The sequence below is a fragment of the Diaphorina citri genome, unplaced genomic scaffold (genome assembly GCF_000475195.1).
Source record: "Diaphorina citri unplaced genomic scaffold, Diaci psyllid genome assembly version 1.1 scaffold511, whole genome shotgun sequence".
In the NCBI taxonomy this organism is placed as follows: domain Eukaryota; kingdom Metazoa; phylum Arthropoda; class Insecta; order Hemiptera; family Psyllidae; genus Diaphorina; species Diaphorina citri.
In genome coordinates, this window is record NW_007377945.1 from 97,131 (window position 1) to 116,249 (window position 19,119).

The 19,119-nt window shown below is 36.7% G+C and overlaps 2 protein-coding genes and 4 long non-coding RNA genes across 7 annotated transcripts; 3 read left to right on the forward strand and 3 right to left on the reverse strand.

The window, feature by feature from the left end:
• The first annotated feature begins 326 nt into the window (after positions 1-326).
• On the forward strand, positions 327-5,021 carry LOC113467617. Its single transcript, XM_026823873.1, has 3 exons — positions 327-373; positions 3,934-4,094; positions 4,870-5,021. The coding sequence occupies exons 1-3, from the start codon at positions 327-329 to the stop codon at positions 5,004-5,006; spliced, it is 345 nt and encodes a 114-aa protein (XP_026679674.1). The 3' UTR covers positions 5,007-5,021.
• Positions 5,022-9,245: 4,224 nt separating this feature from the next.
• On the forward strand, positions 9,246-13,000 carry LOC103509576 (nudC domain-containing protein 2-like). 2 transcript variants are annotated; one of them, XR_001809517.2, is made up of 4 exons: positions 9,246-9,651; positions 9,973-10,188; positions 10,549-10,638; positions 12,414-13,000. XR_001809517.2 is itself a non-coding variant. In XM_017444230.2 (3 exons), exons 1-3 carry the CDS (start codon positions 9,457-9,459, stop codon positions 12,486-12,488), a joined length of 486 nt encoding a protein of 161 aa, XP_017299719.1. In that variant the 5' UTR covers positions 9,246-9,456; the 3' UTR covers positions 12,489-12,952. The 2 variants fall into 2 exon arrangements, 1 of the variants encoding a protein (XP_017299719.1); XM_017444230.2 differs by lacking the exon at positions 10,549-10,638 and having other exon boundaries at positions 12,414-12,952.
• LOC113467604 lies at positions 11,168-11,893 on the reverse strand. Its single transcript, XR_003391622.1, has 2 exons — positions 11,658-11,893; positions 11,168-11,339 (listed from the first exon to the last, which is right to left on the reverse strand). It is a non-coding gene; the product is annotated as an uncharacterized LOC113467604 (long non-coding RNA).
• LOC113467607 lies at positions 12,994-13,520 on the reverse strand. The gene is made up of 2 exons (XR_003391625.1): positions 13,378-13,520; positions 12,994-13,282 (listed from the first exon to the last, which is right to left on the reverse strand). It is a non-coding gene; the product is annotated as an uncharacterized LOC113467607 (long non-coding RNA).
• Positions 13,521-14,547: 1,027 nt separating this feature from the next.
• On the forward strand, positions 14,548-15,023 carry LOC113467605. The gene is made up of 2 exons (XR_003391623.1): positions 14,548-14,689; positions 14,863-15,023. It is a non-coding gene; the product is annotated as an uncharacterized LOC113467605 (long non-coding RNA).
• A 1,923-nt stretch (positions 15,024-16,946) lies between these two features.
• On the reverse strand, positions 16,947-17,544 carry LOC113467611. Its single transcript, XR_003391629.1, has 2 exons — positions 17,426-17,544; positions 16,947-17,118 (listed from the first exon to the last, which is right to left on the reverse strand). It is a non-coding gene; the product is annotated as an uncharacterized LOC113467611 (long non-coding RNA).
• Between the last annotated feature and the right edge of the window lie 1,575 nt (positions 17,545-19,119).

The window sequence follows — 19,119 nt, forward strand, 5'->3', positions numbered from 1 at the left end:
AACAATGAATGGGAAGGTAGAGCGTCGCCCTAGTTTCGAACCCCTCGACACGATCTACTTTACGGTCAACGTAATCGTTCGTGTCCGAAGAGGGATCTGACTTGTGCTAAGGAGAGGACAGAACCGCATCCTGCGCGTCATGACACCTTCACCACGATCCTACCTTGGAACCCTCACTACTAAACCCCAGAACGATTTTTTACCGACTCCTCCATCAGGTAAAAGAAGACCTTGACCCAATTCTTTTTTTATATAACTGACATCCATGGACAATTTTTTTTTAGAGCGAACTCAAGATGTCGAACCGACTTGGTGATTTGTCAAAAATGAATGAACTCTCGTTTTCCGACTCTCTGTATGGGATGCAGCGAAGGTAATCTCGGAAATAATAGTGGGTATTTATACTGCTCACACAGGACTGAAAAGTCCCTTTACTTCAGCAGTAGGCTACGACTATTATTGTGGTTAAATACTCAAATTATTTTGAGGATGAAATTCCATACTTCGGCTGGGATTGAACTCACACCCTCCTGTTTACCAGGCGAGCGTTCAACAACTACACCACCAAGACAAATGCTCTAGGTTCTTCATTTACATTTTCTTTGTTCCAATTTTATTTGGGGGCTGACATTTCCGTTTTAATAATCTCCCCTCCACAATCCTCTATTAGTCTCCATCCCCTCTCAAATCCTCTCGGTTCCTATCTCTCCACCTTAACTTTGGTCTTCTCCTCTTCTCTTTCCTTCTATGCTACCCTCTGACCCACATGCCCAAAGCCTGCCCTCCTGTATTTTCCTTCCCAATGGTCTAAATTCTAAAGTAATCCCCTCCCTATTGGCTTTGATTTCAGATGTTGGGATGCGCACAAACACATTAATGCGTTGCCTGCGAGGGAGCTTTGCTCGGGACATTTGATGTGACGTCATCGCCTACGGGTAGCACCGCGGGCACCGAAGAGAAGTCCAGTCACTTGGAATTTTGATACTTCAACATTGTATCTTAAATGACCATGTAAGTAATGTTATTTTGGACACAATTGCTTCAAATTAACCTTGATGATCTCTTTGTAATCAGCAAATCACATATTTGGTATAAATGTTTACAACCAAAAAATACCTCTGAATATTGATCACATGTTTTGATAAAATGACCATGTAAGTAATGTTATTTTGGACACAATTGCTTCAAATTAACCTTGATGAGCTCTTTGTAATCAGCAAATCACATATTTGTGTCCAAAACTGTTATAACACAGTCCATTGAAGATGACCTGTAGATCCAGGATCTGGGAATCAAAATCAAGGTTTCAAGAATTATTTAAAAAAGAGGTTCTCTGAGTACCTAATTACAAATATCTTACCATTTTCTTCGATTTCTATTCCTCTTCGATCATTGAACTGGTTGGCTCTCTTCTCCCTTCTTTTCTCTTCAATCTTTTTCTTTTCACCCTCTCTGGATTTGTGAACTTTGTTCTGATGACTTGCCTTCACGGAGGCCAATTTTACATTGAAAAGGTTGTTCATCTTATAAAATAGAGCTAAAACTGAGCACAGGAAATGAAAGACGGACACTTTCAAATAATAGTGCTTATTTATACTGCTCACACAGGACTGAAAAGTCCCTTTACTCCAGCAGTAGGCTACGACTATTATTGTGGTTAAATACTCAAATTATTTTGAGGATGAAATTCCATACTTCGGCTGGGATTGAACCCACACCCTCCTGTTTACCAGGCGAGCGTTTAACAACTACACCACCAAGACAAATGGTCTAGGTTCTTCATTTACTTTTCCTTTGTTCAATATTATTTGGGGGCTGACATTTCCGTTTTAATAATCTCCCCCTCCCCTCCACAATCCTCTATTAGTCTACTCTCAAATCTGATTATTAGAACTCGATATCGATTCTCTTTCTTATGTTACTCTCTGAGCTTTTTCAACTTTCCAAAATCGCCATTGTTATTATGTGCTTTTCTGCTTTTGACTGTTTTGTCTTTTGTATAATTTGGGGGCTGACATTTCCCTTTTAATAATCTCCCCCTCCCCTCCACAATCCTCTATTAGTCTATTCCCATCATCATCAAATCTTAAATCGTTCTGCGTCCAAGGGTACGGGTCGGCTGTGTACAAAGCCTCTCCACCATATTCTGTCATTATATTTCTGATGAATATTGATGGTGTTTGGATTCGGACACTTTAACACTTATAAACTCAATATTGGTCTATTAAAAAATATTTAAACATTCTTCTTTTCCTTAAAAAACTTTCTTCTCTCTTCTGATTTTTCCTTTTTGTATTTTGTAATTTGTATTTTTGTTTGAATTTGAACAAAATCCGTTATTTTTTATTTTGAATTTGAAATCGAGTTCGATTCGATATTTTCTATCGATACTCGATTTCGACTTCCAAAAAAGATCCGTTCACATTTCAGAACGCAAGTTGCTCCCTTCAGTCCCTTCCCCCCCAAGAATTTTCAGGATTTTATGCCGATAAACCATGAATCAATATAATTTCGGATTAAATTTAATCCCAATGCAGTTTTTTAAAAGTATTTTGCTATTTTGCCTTAAATGCAGGCGATAAACGACCAAAAAATAGATTATAATTATTTTCCTGTAAATCGATGCACGTCTGGACTCGGCTTTGGACTGCCCAGCTTTTATCGATATACGAAATGAACGAAATCGATTATCGAAAGAATCGATGATTTCGCGTTCGCGATAAATCGGTTGATAAATTTAAAAAACTTGAAAAAAGACAAAAGAAAAAAAAATTAAAAAAATCAAGGAACAAGAACAAAAGAGGATTAGAGGAAGATTTGGATTATATTTGGGTTTGGAGAAGACATTTCGAATTTGAAGTGATAGAATTAAAAGAACAGAGAAGGGATCCTAGTTCAAGAAATCAAGATTTCGTTTGGTAAGTGAAACCTCCACTTCTAACTTTTGAGTGTTAAGCCTTATTGATTTTTTGAGAAGTTAGCCACCTTCCCCTTTCTTCCCTTTTCAAAAAGCGATTTTTTTCATGTGATCGCGGTGATCAACAAATGATCAACCAATGGAATCATTTGTTTACATTTTCATTCTCTCTTCCTATTGGTTTATCTTAACACAGCCTACATCTTTAAGGACAGTTTACACTTTTGTGTTTCATGTAATTCATGTTCGCCTCTTCGTTCCTTTACGCGTATTTTATTTTGTGGCAATGTTGGAAAAAAGTGAAAATTTTTCCATTTCGTCCATTTTTTGTATTTTATTATTCACTTCCCCTCCTTTTCTTTTGGATATTTTTGGATTTGAGTGAAAAATTTTTCACCTCTGTTGGAAGAGAAAAAAACTTGTATAATTTTGTCGCCATCTTTTTTTTTCAACAAATCCTCCACTTTTTTATTATTATTAGCATTTGAACTAGCAAATGGAAGAAGAAATCAGCTGACTTTGCATTTTATTATCCAGTATTAAGGTTCAATCTCAGAAGGGCCAATCTCTTCTTCCCATCATGTCCTCCTTTTCTTCAATTTTGGAACGATAAGACCTCTGTTGTTACCGATACCTCTATCAAACCTCTTTTTTTAAAAAAAAAAAACTAGTATAGCTCCGCTATACTGTAGTAAATTAGTAATAGAAAGTAAAAAAAAGTCCGTCTAAGGGAGGTGCATAGGAAGTATCCTGTTGGGCAACTCCAGTCTGCATATTTATTTACTCACCTTGTTACGGTAGTAGGTCTTGGTTTATCAAGTTGAATACTTGTAGGAGCTATGACGGAACCAAAGTGAATAACTTTAGGTCTCCCTGTAGTATTTGGACATGGTTCTTTGGTCGGAGAATGATGGCAGGATCTGAAAGGATAAAACATCATGAGATAATTTACTACCTATGTAATACACTTGTTAGCCATTAAAAATGTTCAATTCTAATTTTTTTGCATATGTGAGTACTAAGCTGCTTGTGAACTCCAAGGAGCCATTCTTGAAGAAAACATTACAAGATTTTGTGGATATTGCTCTGAAAGGTGCAGAAGCAGGCAGTGAATTTTCTATTGCTCTCAAGGCATGTCTGGATGGAACTTATGTGCCACCTCCAACTCCTGGGGCAGGTAAGTGATTAGTATGAATATAAGAGGGGTTCTCCCCTCAAGGGACTTTCCAATCTCATTCTGATATGTTGAACAAGGTATATTCTATGCCAAAAACTAGCAAAGTGAAAGGGAAATTTAGTGGTTGAGCTCCTTCAGAAGATCCCTGCCACTTTATGTATCTGCTTGGTTTATTTTGGAATGAGCTGGCTACCTAATTATGATCCTACATTAAAGATTTCCTTTCTAATATTTTTATCCATCTTCTTTCATCACAGTATATTTTACATGGAATCACTTCTCTCCTTCTTTGTTATCAGCATTATTTTTATAATTAATCTGTCACCAAGATCTAATTCAATTATCATATTCTTCTGCAGATGGTAACAAGACAGGATCATCAGCTCCGTCAGTATGTGGATCAATGATGAGTTTTCAGATGAACTAATGAATATAAGAGGGGTTCTCTCCTCAAGGGACTTTCCAATCTCATTCTGATATGTTGAACAAGGTATATTCTATGCCAAAACTAGCAAAGTGAAAGGGAAATTTTGTGGTTGAGCTCCTTCAGAAGAACCCTGCCACTTTATGTACCTGCTTGGTTTATTTTAGAATGAGCTGGCTACCTAATTATGATCCTACATTAAAGATTTCCTTTCTAATTTTTTTATTAATCTTCTTTCATCACAGTAGGTATATTTTACATGGAGTCACTTCTCTCCTTCTCTGTTATCAGCATTATTTTTATAATTAATCTGTCACCAAGATCTAATTCAATTATCATATTCTTTTGCAGATGGTAACAAGACAGGATCATCAGCTCCGTCAGTATGTGGATCAATGATGAGTTGTACCAGCGCTTCCAGACGACCCCCCTCATCAGCATCATCTGTCCGTTCCCTCTATTCCAGTCATGGTAATAACTTGATATAATCCAGTACATATTAAACTAGTGGCAGATTCGTAGAAGCTTATAACCCATCCTTTAGGACTGTCTAGTCCCTACAGCTAAGCCTTCAGATTGGGCTTTTTGTATATGGAGTTCAGCTTAACTAGTGGTACAGTGAACTGTAAAATTCACTCATATCATAACACAGGTCTTTATTCAGCTCCCATAGGTCCAATTCAAGTGAGTAAAAAAAAAAAAAAAAAAAAATGGCTGCCACTCTCCCTTCCCCCCCTTGTGTATGTTGTACCCTTTTCTGTGATCTCTTCTTGAAAACTACTTCCAATTCACAGTGTTCACATTTCCCTTAAAATGTCATGTAATGTTTTTACAGGTTTTTCCTCTATAATAGTGTGCCATAACCATAACAGAAACAGATTATTGGGAAATGCAATGTTATTCTAAGTTTTTTTTTTTTTTTTTTTTTTTTTTTTTTACAAATCTCCTCCAAAAATAGTTTTGCAGGGGTTTTTTTTTTTTTTTTTTTTTTTTTTAGCAAATTGCCTACTAAAAATGTTCTAGCATGGTTTTGGTTGTTTATAAACAACCCTGAACCACAATAATTTTCTATTAACTTGAGATCTCTTTGTACTTATAATTGTAATCCATATTTGGCACATTTTAAGTCTTCTAACATTTTTTCTTCACTGTCGCGCGATTTTTCGTGGGAATGTTGCTTGAAATTCGAGTTGATGCAGAGCTCCGCGACGTCAAAATGTACGAAAGTAATGCTAAATATTGTTAATAGAAATTAAAAACTAACTGTGGTATGGACACAGTTACAAAATTACATTTGTAGCTTATAGGTAATCTTTGTCTTTTTTTCGTTTCCAGAATCCTGGGTTTGATTTCAGTCGAGCCAAACTGGCCAAGTGCTACGATAAAGTGCAGGATCCTCCTACAAGCTGAAATCTCAAGTCATCTGTCTCAATGAAGAGCATTTGAACTATCACCCTGAACTTGTACACATCACACCACTCGTTTGAGTTGAACAGAAGGCGCTAGGTCGTGGGTTCGATTCCACCCGAAGCGAACTTTATCCTAAAGAGATAAGACTTGTTCTCGGAGCTTAGTTAGGTTGGAAAGTAGCGCGTATGCTTTAAGCGCTAGGTCACGAGTTCAATGCCCGCCCGAGGCGGACTTCATCAGATAAGATTTGTCCTCAGAACGGCTGGCTTTCTCCTATCCTGCCTTCCTTTCCTCTTCGATTTCGGGACGATAAGACTTCTTTTGTTCTAAATTAGATGGGTGGAAGACCTCACTGTGTGAGAATCCTGCCATAAAAAGCCTCGAAAAAAAAGTCCCTCAAAGTTGTTTGTAGCATAGCACCGAATCTTAATCTAAGTAATGAGAATAATATCAAATCCCAACCCCATTGGAACAGAAAAAAAAGCAAAGAAAAAGAACATAAATTGCATCTCACACGACGGTAATAGCTAGAGACTTGAAATTTGGCCTACAGCTGTCAAATGTGACGAGAATGCGACACGAAACTTTCGGATAAGATCGGTGCAACGGTTGGCGGCATTTTACCGCTTTTTGGCGGTTTTCGGTGTAATTCAATATTATCTCCGGAACGGTATGAGCTAGAGACTTGAAATTTGGTATGTAGTCCACAAATGAGACAAGAATGTAGGTAACACAAAACTTTTGGTTAAGATAAGTTCTGCGGTTGGCCGTATTTTGACCGCTTTTTGGCGGTTTTCAGCTATATTGACTATTAGGTTAGAGATATTGTAAAAGTTACAATAGAACAACACCCAAATAAGCATCATTCAATAGGATAAGGAAAGTCGTGTGATGTTCACACCAGATTTTTTGTTTGTTTGTTTGTTTGTTTGGTTTGGTTTTTCAGGCGTTTACGCTTCCAATGTGAGACAGCCTTATGTTGTTAGATCTGTGATGTGAGTGTGTGGTAATGTGGTATGTTGCTTACCTTCGTAGCGGTAATATTCTATTGCTAGCGGACTCTGATTCTTCATCTGTCAATGGTAAAGCGCTCACTCACCTTTCATGACCCATGTCCATCACTCTCCATCCCCTCTCAAATCCTCTCGGTTCTTATTTCTCCACCTTAACTTTGGTCTTCTCCTCTTCTCTTTCCTTCTATGCTACCCTCTGCCCTCTGACCCACGTACCCAAAGCCTGCCCTCCTGTATTTTCCTTCCCAATGGTCTAAATTCTAAATTAATCCCCTCCCTATTGGGTTTGATTTCAGATGTTGGCTGTTCTACCTACAGAGCAGAACACGGTTGATCATCCCATGGACTTCAGTCCGGATACTAAGCGTAATCTACAACTACTCAGACAGAACTTGAACTTCCTCATCAAAGATGATTGATGAGGATTGGATCTGGAAGAGAAGGTGTTTGTAGAAAGATTCTTTACTTTTAGACCCCATGATTTCATTTTTGGGGAGCTAACAACTTTACACAAAACTCTGCCTTCAATCTCTGACTGGGCAGACCCTTATTAAGCCATGAGATTAAAAAAAGTTATCGGTAAGAATATTAACAATTTTTGTAAACTACATATTGGTTTAGTTTGTGCATTAAAATTAAAGCATGTAAAAATATATTCACCAAAAAATGTGTAAATGCAACACTTAGATTGCCTATGGTTGCTTTGGATCTAAAAAATAATATAAACTTCAATACAAAATAATTAACAAAGAGTATTTTTTTTACTTATTTATTTTAGACAGTACAAAAGAGAAGAAGAATTTTTTAGTGTTCACAGAATAACAACAATCGTCTTTTAGACTAAACTTTGGGCCAAAATGTATAGTCAGAGAATATTCAAGTGTTCCTAGAGTGGGAATTTAACATTAGCCATATTGTATTGATGTATTAGACGTAATGTAGGTACAACCAGTACTCAGGTACATAAAATGATACTTTTTTACTACGAGGTCCATATCCATGCTCCTTTTTTTGATTGCAAAAACTTGGCAGGCTGTTTTATTTCTAAAGCCAATGAATATCTCAGGCAACCTTGGTCATCTTTTTTTAATAATCTCCATGATATGTGTTACTAATGAGCTGTTTGTCTTGCTAGTAAGTGAGGTTCTTGGTTTTGTTTTAGTGTGTGTTGTCTACGGTATTTCTCAAATACATTATTCTTTTTATTATTATGGATTATTATCGTGTTCTGTACATAAAGGCGGTTTTTTTTTTTTAATTATTATTTTTTTTACTATGATAGGTAATACCTAATAATAAAAGTAGGGATTGTTTATATTTTTTTATTATTTTGTCTGTAAAATTACACATTGAACTTGAATTTCGACCTCTGTTTTCTTTTTTTCTGTTGTTTCTTGCTTAAAATTCTCATTCATGCAGATATCGCCAATCGCTCTATATTGACAGTCTTGCTCATGTAGAACGTATGTAGCGTTAAATATCGGAGCACAGTTTGTCTTTGTCCAGTGAACGCTTTTGCTTGCCCACAAAAGGTCTTGGCTTCGATTCCCAGAGGCAAAAAAAAAAAAGAAAATGCATTGCTTGGTATTTCAATGGGTCTTTTTGTGTTAACCCAGCACCTTATGAGAAACGTCTGTTCTCTGTTATCGCCTATGAGGGAAATATTACGTCATGTAGCCGTTATTTCATTGTTAACAAAACGCGTATTTTATTTTGTGGCAATGTTGGAAAAAAGTGAAAATTTTTCCATTTCGTCCATTTTTTGTATTTTATTATTCACTTCCCCTCCTTTTCTTTTGGATATTTTTGGATTTGAGTGAAAAATTTTTCACCTCTGTTGGAAGAGAAAAAAACTTGTATCCTTTTGTCGCCATCTTTTTTTCCAACAAATCCTCCACTTTTTTATTATTATTAGCATTTGAACTAGCAAATGGAAGAAGAAATCAGCTGACTTTGCATTTTATTATCCAGACAAAAAGCACTGTGGTGGGGATAAAAAAAGTGACCACACAGTGGAATATTTTGGATTAGGAAAAATTTCCATTTCACATAAATAAAATACCCCTATAACCAAAAAAATCATTGAACGGGCCCCATAGCCTGCTAGTCCGGCAACATCACGCTGCCGGCTTCAGAAAAAATTCACTTGGCAACGTTGCTATAAAAAAATCATTGAACGGGCCCCATAGCCTGCTAGTCCGGCAACATCACGCTGCCGGCTTCAGAAAAAATTCACTTGGCAACGTTGCTTTTCAAAAGAAGTGGGAGGCGCGAAATTTTGAATTTTTTGATAACGATTGGATACAGGATTGATAGCAAACTGATATGTGAACTGTTTTCATTTAATTAGTTAATTAAATTAGGTGGTATTTTAGTGTAAATCCTTATTATTAGGTGTTATTGTTCAGTACATTGTCTGAACTTCTGAAGAAAATCATCAGTAAATTCGAAAATCCTTTTCTTTTGAGCTCAACAAATTTAATATCCAGCCCTGTCTATACTCTCTCCCTGCTCGATGCCAAAGCTCAGCCATTTTGACGAGAAAGGTGGAGTGGTGAAGTGCCCAACACCTTGGGGTAGCTGGTGGCAAACCTTGGATGAAGTATTCATAGAAGTTATCCTCACAGACAAAGTCAGATCTAGAGACATTGCAATCAAATGCACCAACACGGAAATCTCATGTACCATTGCTGGCAAGGAACTATTTCAGGTACACACCTACCTACCTACTTTTTTCCTTTTTCTTGAGGTTGTGTGCTGTAACTCTAGTAAACATATCAGATAGCCAGCCTAATTACCTAGGTTTTAAGATAGGTAGAGCATCTGCCTTGTAAACAGTGTATTGTAGTTTTTATTTATGCTCAGGGCAAACTTTATCAAATTCTATCAAATCTCTTCAAAAATGCCTCATTTCTCAACATTTTGTACAAAAACCTTAATGTAGCAACCCTCAATATTTTATGTTTAAGATAAATTATCCCCAAAACAAGTAAAAACACTTTGTCAATCATTCAATAATCTTGATTTTCAGGGTAAACTGTTGGATGTGGTTCATGGGGATGAAATCATATGGACATTGGAAAACAACGGAACACTGCTCAACATTGTCTTACCCAAGGCTGAATTCAAAGGCAAAGAGCAGATCTGGAATTCCCTGTTTGTTAATAGCAAAGAAAATTACGCCACCGACCCCACCATCTTTCATGAGATGAAAAAGAAGATGGACCTAGAGAAGTTTCAAATTGAGGTAAATGCTTTCACAATGATGAATTTTTATACTCAACAACTCATACAAATTAACCACACATTTATTTTACAGACAGAATCCCAAAAAAAAAAAAAAAAAAAAAAAGCCAAAAATTACGCAACTGACCCCACCATCTTTCATGAGATGAAAAAGAAGATGGACCTAGAGAAGTTTCAAATTGAGGTAAATACAATTAAAGGGCTGAAATATTTTTATATTCAACAACAAATACAAATTAATCACACATTTATTTTTCCAGACAGAATCCTGAAAAAAAAAAAAAAAAAAAAATTTTTATATATATATAATTTTTCCAAGAGGTACTCATTTGGTTTTTTACTTACCACTTTTTCTTGGCAGTTTTTTGACAGAGGTCTTCTCTAGTAGTTTCATCTACCTCAGCTCATAGTAAAACCTATTTCACATTAGCAGACATTGAAAGAAAATTGTGTAAGTGACATTTTTATTGAATAAATATTACTCCTGTACTTATCAAATAATACCCTATTTTCCCCCAGTGTGCCCTTTCCTGTGACTATTTCTTAAAAGCTACTTTACTTACAACAACTTTGCACTTCACAATTCCTTTCTATACAGTGGTTTATTAAATATCTTCGGTAGGTACCCTAATTTTTCCAAGCTACATACCTACTAAAGCCTAGTAGGTAAAATAGACTATACATAAGTAGGTACTCATTTGATTTTTTCCTTACCACTTTTTCTTGGCAGTTTTTTGATAGAGGTCTTCTCTAGTAATGACATCTTCATGAAGAAGTACTTCATAGTAAAACGTATTCCATATTAGCAGATATTCAAAGAAAATTGTGTAAGTCTTGCTTGTGACAATATTATTGAAAAAAAAAAAAAATGTCACTCCAATACCTATCCACTATTAATTACTTGTTAAATAATACCTACACCCTCCCTTCCCTTACAATATTTATTCTGTGAGTATTCCTTTTTTCCTTCAACTTATAGTTCGGTAGATTTCGGCATGTATTTCATACGTAAATATATTTACTCTCTGAGTGGTAATCTAGAAGCTGGGAGCTACTGAGTAGCAGACACGGGTATTAAGGTAACAAAAGGCAAGGTGGTGGTGTTGCACGGAGTTTATCAGAAGGAGCGGAATGCCGTTTCCATTGGTAGCTCTGAAATGAAAAACAAGAAGAGATCAATAATTATGTACTTCTGAGTTTTGAGTGTAAGTAATATGTCTTCTCCTCCTTCTTCTTCTTCTTCGCCTTTTCTCGTGTACAGACGGAGTTGGCGTTTTTCGTCAGTCTCTCAATCAGCCCTAACTAGGGTGATAGCTTTGGGCTGACATTTGGTTTTGGCTTCAAATTTTACGAGTGGATGCCCTTCGCACTCAACCTTTGCTATTTCTTTAGCCAGGGACTAAGGAATAAAAAATGCCTGGTCCTTTAAGTTCTAAATTATCAACGTCCAATCCATATGAAGTAACTTACTTGTGGATGTACTATCCAGGAGTCTGGTATTGACAATCTCCGTTTTCTCTCCCCCATGTACTGTGGTGAATGCCAGGGCAGGTTTATTGTACGGATTACCCCCTCCCCCTCCACTTGACCAACAATCCGATTCGGTAAACTTCGTCACGCCGAATGTCTTATCCGAAGTCACGCTCGGATGGGGTAGTATTGACGGCGACTCCTGGTCAACAATGTCCCTGGAAAAAGGTATGGGAATTCGTTATTTTATTACTATCCCTATTTACCATATTAGGGACCTCACTCTCTCCCGCTCATCTCTAAGCAGGAATGGTCTTGTCTTCTCGTTAACTCTCAATTTCCTATGTGGTTGGGTCCTTTTTTTTGCCTTTTTTTCTTTTTACACGATATCTCTAAATGAACTTCTTCTTCTGGTCTCACATTGGAAGCGTAGATGCGTGACTTTTAGTAGCGTGTAGTTGCCTACAAAATCAAATCTATGAAAATCTCTACATATTGAGACTTATCCATATCATTTTTACTTTCCTTATCCTATAGGAAGGAAAGTAATGTAATCGGGTCAAATTTTCGATGGTCAGTTTTTAGTGCCAAAACACTGGTCTTCGAAATCCGAATTATGCAGAGCTATCGCGGCGCGAGGATGTAAAAAATGCTAAATATGGGAAATATAATTTAAAAACTAACTGTGGTGAGGAACTGGGGATGCAGTTACAAAATTCCATTTCTAACCTGTAAATTTTGTCTTTTCGTTTCCAGAATCCTGGGTTTGATTTCAGTCGAGCCAAACTGGCCAAGTGCTACGATAAAGTGCAGGATCCTCCTACAAGCTGAAATCTCAAGTCATCTGTCTCAATGAAGAGCATTTGAACTAACACCCTGAACTTGTGCACCCCACACCACTTGTTTGAGTTGAACAGAAGGCGCTAGGTTGTGGGTTCGATGCCCGCCCGGGTGAACCTTATCTTAAATAGATAAGACTCGGTCTTAGAGCTTAGTTAGCTTGGAGGGTAGCATGCCTGCCTTGTAAGCACTATGTCACGGGTTCGCTTTCGATTTTCGCCCGGGGCGGACTATCAGATAAGGTTCGTTCTCGCAACGGCCGGCTTTCTCCTATCCTACCTTCCTTTCCTCTTTGATTTCGACACGATAAGAGACTTCTTTTGTTCTAAATTAGATGGGTGGAAGACCTCATTGTGTGAGAATCCTGCCATAAAAACCCTCGAAAAAAAAGCCCCTCAAAGTTGTTTGTAGCATAGCACCGAATCTAAGTAATGAGAATAATATCAAATCCCAACCCCATTGGAACAGAAAAAAAAGCAAAGAAAAAGAACATAAATTGCATCTCACACTGTCCAGTTTTTATTTCTTACTTTTAAACAAAAACAGAAGATTCCATGAATCCCTGTGAACTTAGCATGATTCAATATTCTATCGTATACTCTTGTAGTCTTGTCCTAAATCACAGTTCTCACCTATTTACAAGGAGTCAAGTTAGAAAACAAATTTTACTTTTTTATATTTTTATTTTCAGCAGGCTTCAGATTGGGTCTTGTACAAACGGGTAGTAAATTAGTAATCATATTGTAAAAACGTTACATTTTCCGTGTTTAGTCGGAATAACCTGCCTTTTTTCATTGACATTTCGGTGACATTCTGAGATTTATATTAGAGGAAACATATCGTCTGTTATATTTTATTGGAATAAGTAAGTTATTCGGACCATTTAAATTGACATTTCGGTGACATTCTGAGATTTATATTAGAGGAAACATATCGTCTGTTATATTTTATTGGAATAAGTAAGTTATTCGGACCAAACGTAGAAAATGTAATTTTTTACGATACGAATACAACCGTTTATAGAAAGATTCTTTACTTTTAGCCCCCATGATTTCATTTTTGGGGAGCCAACAACTTTACACAAAACTCTGCCTTTAATCTCTGACTGGGCAGACCCTTATTTTACTACGAGCCATGAGATTAAAAAAAGTTATCGGTAAGAATATTAACAATTTTTGTAAACTACATATTGGTTTAGTTTGTGCATTAAAATTAAAGCATGTAAAAATATATTCACCAAAAAATGTGTAAATGCAACACTTAGATTGCCTATGGTTGCTTTGGATCTAAAAAATAATATAAACTTCAATACAAAATAATTAACAAAGAGTATTTTTTTTTTACTTATTTATTTTAGACAGTACAAAAGAGAAGAAGAATTTTTTAGTGTTCACAGAATAACAACAATCGTCTTTTAGACTAAACTTTGGGCCAAAATGTATAGTCAGAGAATATTCAAGTGTTCCTAGAGTGGGAATTTAACATTAGCCATATTGTATAGATGTATTAGACGTAATGTAGGTACAACCAGTACTCAGGTACATAAAATGATACTTTTTTACTACGAGGTCCATATCCATGCTCCTTTTTTTGATTGCAAAAACTTGGCACACAGGAATTTATTTTTTTTTTTCTTTCTCTCTCAGAACATTAATAAAATATGGCTATCGCTCACGCAAGTGTACAATTTCGAACTTAAGTGTGGAATTGTGCACTTTTTTTTAGATTTAGTGTGAAATTGTACACTTTTTTTTATATAATATATAAATCTAAAAAAAGTGTAAAATTCCACACTTAAGTTTATAATTGCGGACTCAAGTGTACAATTCCTGACTCAAGTACACTTGAGAATTTCTGGCGACTTTGACATTGGCCCTCAACAAAACAAAACAAATTTGAATTTTGATTCATTGATTCATATTCTATTTTTCGTTAATAAAAAAAGTGACTCTTTTCGTTTCTCTCTGTGATAGTGTCTAGTTTTCGTAACACTTGTGGGTGAGATTTTTCTTTCTTTTTTTACATGGGAGAGTAAAAATGTTAGATTTCAATAAAATCTAATATTTTTAAATCTTTTTTTGGGATATTTGACATTGAATAACAGGAGAAAGACTCCCTTGAGCCTGAATTAATCCAAGAAGGTTTGGACTTCGGAATTAAAATTAACCAACGAGATTATTTAATCTAATCAGGTACATGGGAGTGTAAAAATGTTAGATTTTAATAAAATCTAATATTTTAAAATCTTTTTTTGGGATATTTGACATTGAATAACAGCAGAAAGACTCCCTTGAGCCTGAATTAATCCAAGAAGGTTTGGACTTCGGAATTAAAATTAACCAACGAGATTATTTAATCTAATCAGGTTAAAATTAATATCAAGGTGTAACTCAGGGCATTAAATTTAATTTAATATACCTTATTTATACTGTCGGTTAAGACTAAAAAGTCAAATTAAGTCAACAGTTTAGTTTTCAAACAATTTTCAAAGTTCATCTACCTTAGGTCGAGAGAGGGGGAGGGGGGAAATTAACAGATAACAATAAATTAAATAAAAACTAAATTACAAATAATAAAACATTAATACTTTTTTTATATATATAAATAACATTACAAGGTTTATCTTATTTCAGTAGATAGTTTTTTGCCTACAAGACATCATGTCCTGTAGTCAATGTAATTTAAGTGGGTGTTTTCCTTATACGCACGACACGATTTTTTACCGAACAAGTGGGAACAACGGGTTCTAACAAGACTCACAATAGAAAATACATTTCACATTTCATAACTTCCGAAGTAAAAGACTGATTCATACAACCACGAAAGCTGGTCTAGTATAGCGATATTTTCATCCATTTCTAATTCAACTCGTGGCCGGGTTCACCAAGTGAGTTCAAACTCGGTGTCAGTTTAACTCTTGAATTCATTGATTTTTAAAAATTTAGCCAATCTGATTGCTTAAACCGAGGTTAAACTGAGTTTAAACTCACTTTGTGGGTCCGGCCGTCAAAATCCATAAGGAGAGGGTTGAAGTGTGATACGTACTCAAATACGTATATTATGGTGCCTACTGAATTCTTTCAATAGGAAGTTTTTTATCTTATTTCAGTAGATAGTTTTTTGCCTACAAGACATCATGTCCTGTAGTCAATGTAATTTAAGTGGGTGTTTTCCCTATACGCACGACACGATTTTTTTTTTCCCCGAACAAGTGGGAACAACGGGTTCTAACAAGACTCACAATAGAAAATACATTTCACATTTCATAACTTCCGAAGTAAAAGACTGATTGACTTCGGATCTAGAGGTTGTTGGTTCAAGTGTAAGTCAAGTCATGAAATTTATCGAGATGTATTAAGTAAGTGGTAAACGATATTTGTGACTCAACGGAGGTAAAATTCCTTTTTTCCAACTTACAGTCTGGTAGCTTTCGGGATGTATTTTATACGTGAATACAATATTTATTCTCTGAGTATTCCTTTTTTCCTTCAACTTAGAGTCCGGTAGATTTCGGCATGTATTTCATACGTAAATTTACTCTCTGAGTGGTAATCTAGAAGCTGGGAGCTACTGAGTAGCAGACACGGGTATTAAGGTAACAAAAGGCAAGGTGGTGGTGTCTAGTATAGCGATATTTTCAGATCAACCTCAGTGGTGTAGTGGTTAACGCGTTGAACTTCGGATCTAGAGGTTGTTGGTTCAAGTCTAAGTCAAGTCATGAAATTTATTGAGGTGTATTAAATATAAGTGGTAAACGATATTTGTGACTCAATGGAGGTAAAATTCCTTTTTTCCAACTTACAGTCTGGTAGCTTTCGGGATGTATTTTATACGTGAATACAATATTTATTGTGTATGAAGTAAGTGGTAAACGATATTTGTGACTCAATGGAGGTAAAATTCCTTTTTTCCGACTTACAGTCTGGTAGCTTTCGGGATGTATTTTATACGTGAATACAATATTTATTCTCTGAGTATTCCTTTTTTCCTTCAACTTGTAGTTCGGTAGATTTCGGCATGTATTTCATACGTAAATATATTTACTTTGAGTGATAATCTAGAAGCTGGGAGCTACTGAGTAGCAGACACGGGTATTAAGGTAACAAAAGGCAAGGTGGTGGTGTTGCACGGAGTTTATCAGAAGGAGCGGAATGCCGTTTCCATTGGTAGCTCTGAAATGAAAAACAAGAAGAGATCAATAATTATTTACTTCTGAGTTTTGAGTGTAAGTAATATGTCTTCTCCTTCTTCTTATTCTTCTTCGCCCTTTCTCGTGTACAGACGGGGTCGGCGTTTTTCGTCAGCCTCTCAATCAGCCCTAACTAGGGTGATAGCTTTGGACTGACATTTTTTGGTTTTGGCTACAAATTTTACGAGTGGATGCCCTCCGCACTCAACCTTTGCTATTTCTTTAGCAAGGGAATAAATTTTTTTCCTTCAACTTATAGTTCGGTAGATTTCGGCATGTATTTCATACGTAAATATATTTACTCTCTGAGTGGTAATCTAGAAGCTGGGAGCTACTGAGTAGCAGACACGGGTATTAAGGTAACAAAAGGCAAGGTGGTGGTGTTGCACGGAGTTTATCAGAAGGAGCGGAATGCCGTTTCCATTGGTAGCTCTGAAATGAAAAACAAGAAGAGATCAATAATTTTGTACTTCCGAGTTTTGAGTGTAAGTAATATGTCTTCTCCTCCTTCTTCTTCTTCGCCTTTTCTCGTGTACAGACGGGGTCGGCGTTTTTCGTCAGCCTCTCAATCAGACCTAACTAGGGTGATAGCTTTGGACTGACATTTGGTTTTGGCAACAAATTTTACGAGTGGATGCCCTTCGCACTCAACCTTTGCTATTTCTTTAGCCAGGGAATAAAGAACAAAAAAATGCGTGGTTTTAAATTATCCACCTCCAATCCATGTTAAATTACTTACTGGTGGATGTACTATCCAGGACTCTGGTATTGACAATCTCTGTCTTCTCTCCCCCGTGTACTAACTTATCCAGGTTCAACTGTACTAAATTACTACAGTGGAACCTGGATATACTATAACATAGGATAACTTACTTGTGGATGTACTATCCAGAAGTCTGGTATTGACAATCTCCGTTTTCTCTCCCCCGTGTACTGTGGTGAATGCCAGGGCAGGTTTATTGTAAGGATTCCCCCCTCCCCCTCCACTTGACCAACAATCCGATTCGGTAAACTTCGTCACGCCGAATGTCTTGTCCGAAGTCACGCTCGGATGGGGTAGTATTGACGGCGACTCCTGGTCAACAATGTCCCTGGAAAAATGTATGGGAATTCGTTATTTTATTACTATCCCTATTTACCATATTAGGAATGAAGAGACCTCACTCTCCCGCTCATCTCTAAGCATGAATGGTCTTCTCTTCTTCTCGTTAACTCTCAATTTCCCATTGTTGTTGGTCTCATTTTTTCCCCTTCTCTTTTAAATTACTTTGATATCTCTAAAAAAAAAAAGACTTCTTCTGGTCTCACATTGGAAGCGTAGATGCGTGATTATTAGTAGCGTGTAGTTGCCTGCAAAATCAAATCTATGAAAATCTCTACATATTGAGACGTAGAGTCTAATCCATATATACATTTTTTTTTTTTTTTTGGGTTTGGTTTTGTAGGCTTTTCGCTTCCAATATAGAGACCTCTCAGACTCTAGGGCCAACCATTCACGCTCAGACGGTCTGACAGACCACAGTCGAAACGTGTGTGGCTTGAAATTCGTCCTACAGACCCAGGTCTCTCAGACGGTCTGACAGTATGTGGCTGAGATAGAAAACCTATGTCGCGTGACTCCAGTGTGAGAGGTCCGAATTATTTTCATAAGTTTGTATTTTCAAGCGGCATCGCGCGACTCCGCGCTACTAACAGTTGACCGACAACGTTTCTAATGTGCGCCAGACCTACCTGTTAGCTAGATATCGGCATGATTTATATTGTCGCGCTCATAAACTAGCCTAGAGACCTAGAGTAAACATGTCGCGCTCATAAACTAGATTCTATATTACGAGTAAACAAGGTACTTTGCCTATCATTATCATGAGATTAAGGTGATTACGTACAGACCACAACACGTCACAGGTGACATCATTTTCTTTTCTACCGACCTAATTGATGCCTGAACTATTTTCCCTATCTGACCCATTTGTAGGTACCTGTGGGTTTAATATTAAATTACTGGATTTGAAGCATAAAGCCCGTCGCATATTGAAACGTAGTCGCACGATTTATGGTAGCGCGTAGTCCCCTGTAAAACCAAACTTGTGAAAATGATGGAGCGTAATGGAGCAGTTGCAAACGGGTAAAAATTATAAATAAATGGTCGATTCCTACGTAAAAAGTTGTGACAAATCCAAATCTGAGGTCAAAACTTCGAAAAAAATAACTGTAAAAGGTCGAAAATTCAATTTCCATTTCCGTTCTAATGAAAGAGTTCAAAGATGTGTGACGTCAGACTTCAGGCAGTTGCCTTGCAAGGTAGCGCCAGTATGCAAGCACGCTTGCGGAGGGAGGAGCAGAAAGAAATGCGCAGAAACGTATGCGCACAAGCACATTAATGTGTTGCTTGCGAGGGAGCTTTTGCTCGGGACATTTGATGTGACGTCACCG

What these genes read in the sequence shown, in the direction of transcription:
- LOC113467617 (XM_026823873.1), top strand. Translation starts at nt 327, where the DNA reads ATGAATGAACTCTCGTTTTCCGACTCTCTGTATGGGATGCAGCGAAG. An exon ending in CTGTATGGGATGCAGCGAAG is followed by an intron (nt 374 to 3,933) that starts GTAATCTCGGAA and finishes TGCATATGTGAG; the next exon opens with TACTAAGCTGCTTGTGAACT. An exon ending in ACCTCCAACTCCTGGGGCAG is followed by an intron (nt 4,095 to 4,869) that starts GTAAGTGATTAG and finishes ATTCTTTTGCAG; the next exon opens with ATGGTAACAAGACAGGATCA.
- LOC103509576 (XM_017444230.2), top strand. Translation starts at nt 9,457, where the DNA reads ATGCCAAAGCTCAGCCATTTTGACGAGAAAGGTGGAGTGGTGAAGTGC. An exon ending in CTGGCAAGGAACTATTTCAG is followed by an intron (nt 9,652 to 9,972) that starts GTACACACCTAC and finishes CTTGATTTTCAG; the next exon opens with GGTAAACTGTTGGATGTGGT. An exon ending in TAGAGAAGTTTCAAATTGAG is followed by an intron (nt 10,189 to 12,413) that starts GTAAATGCTTTC and finishes TTTCGTTTCCAG; the next exon opens with AATCCTGGGTTTGATTTCAG.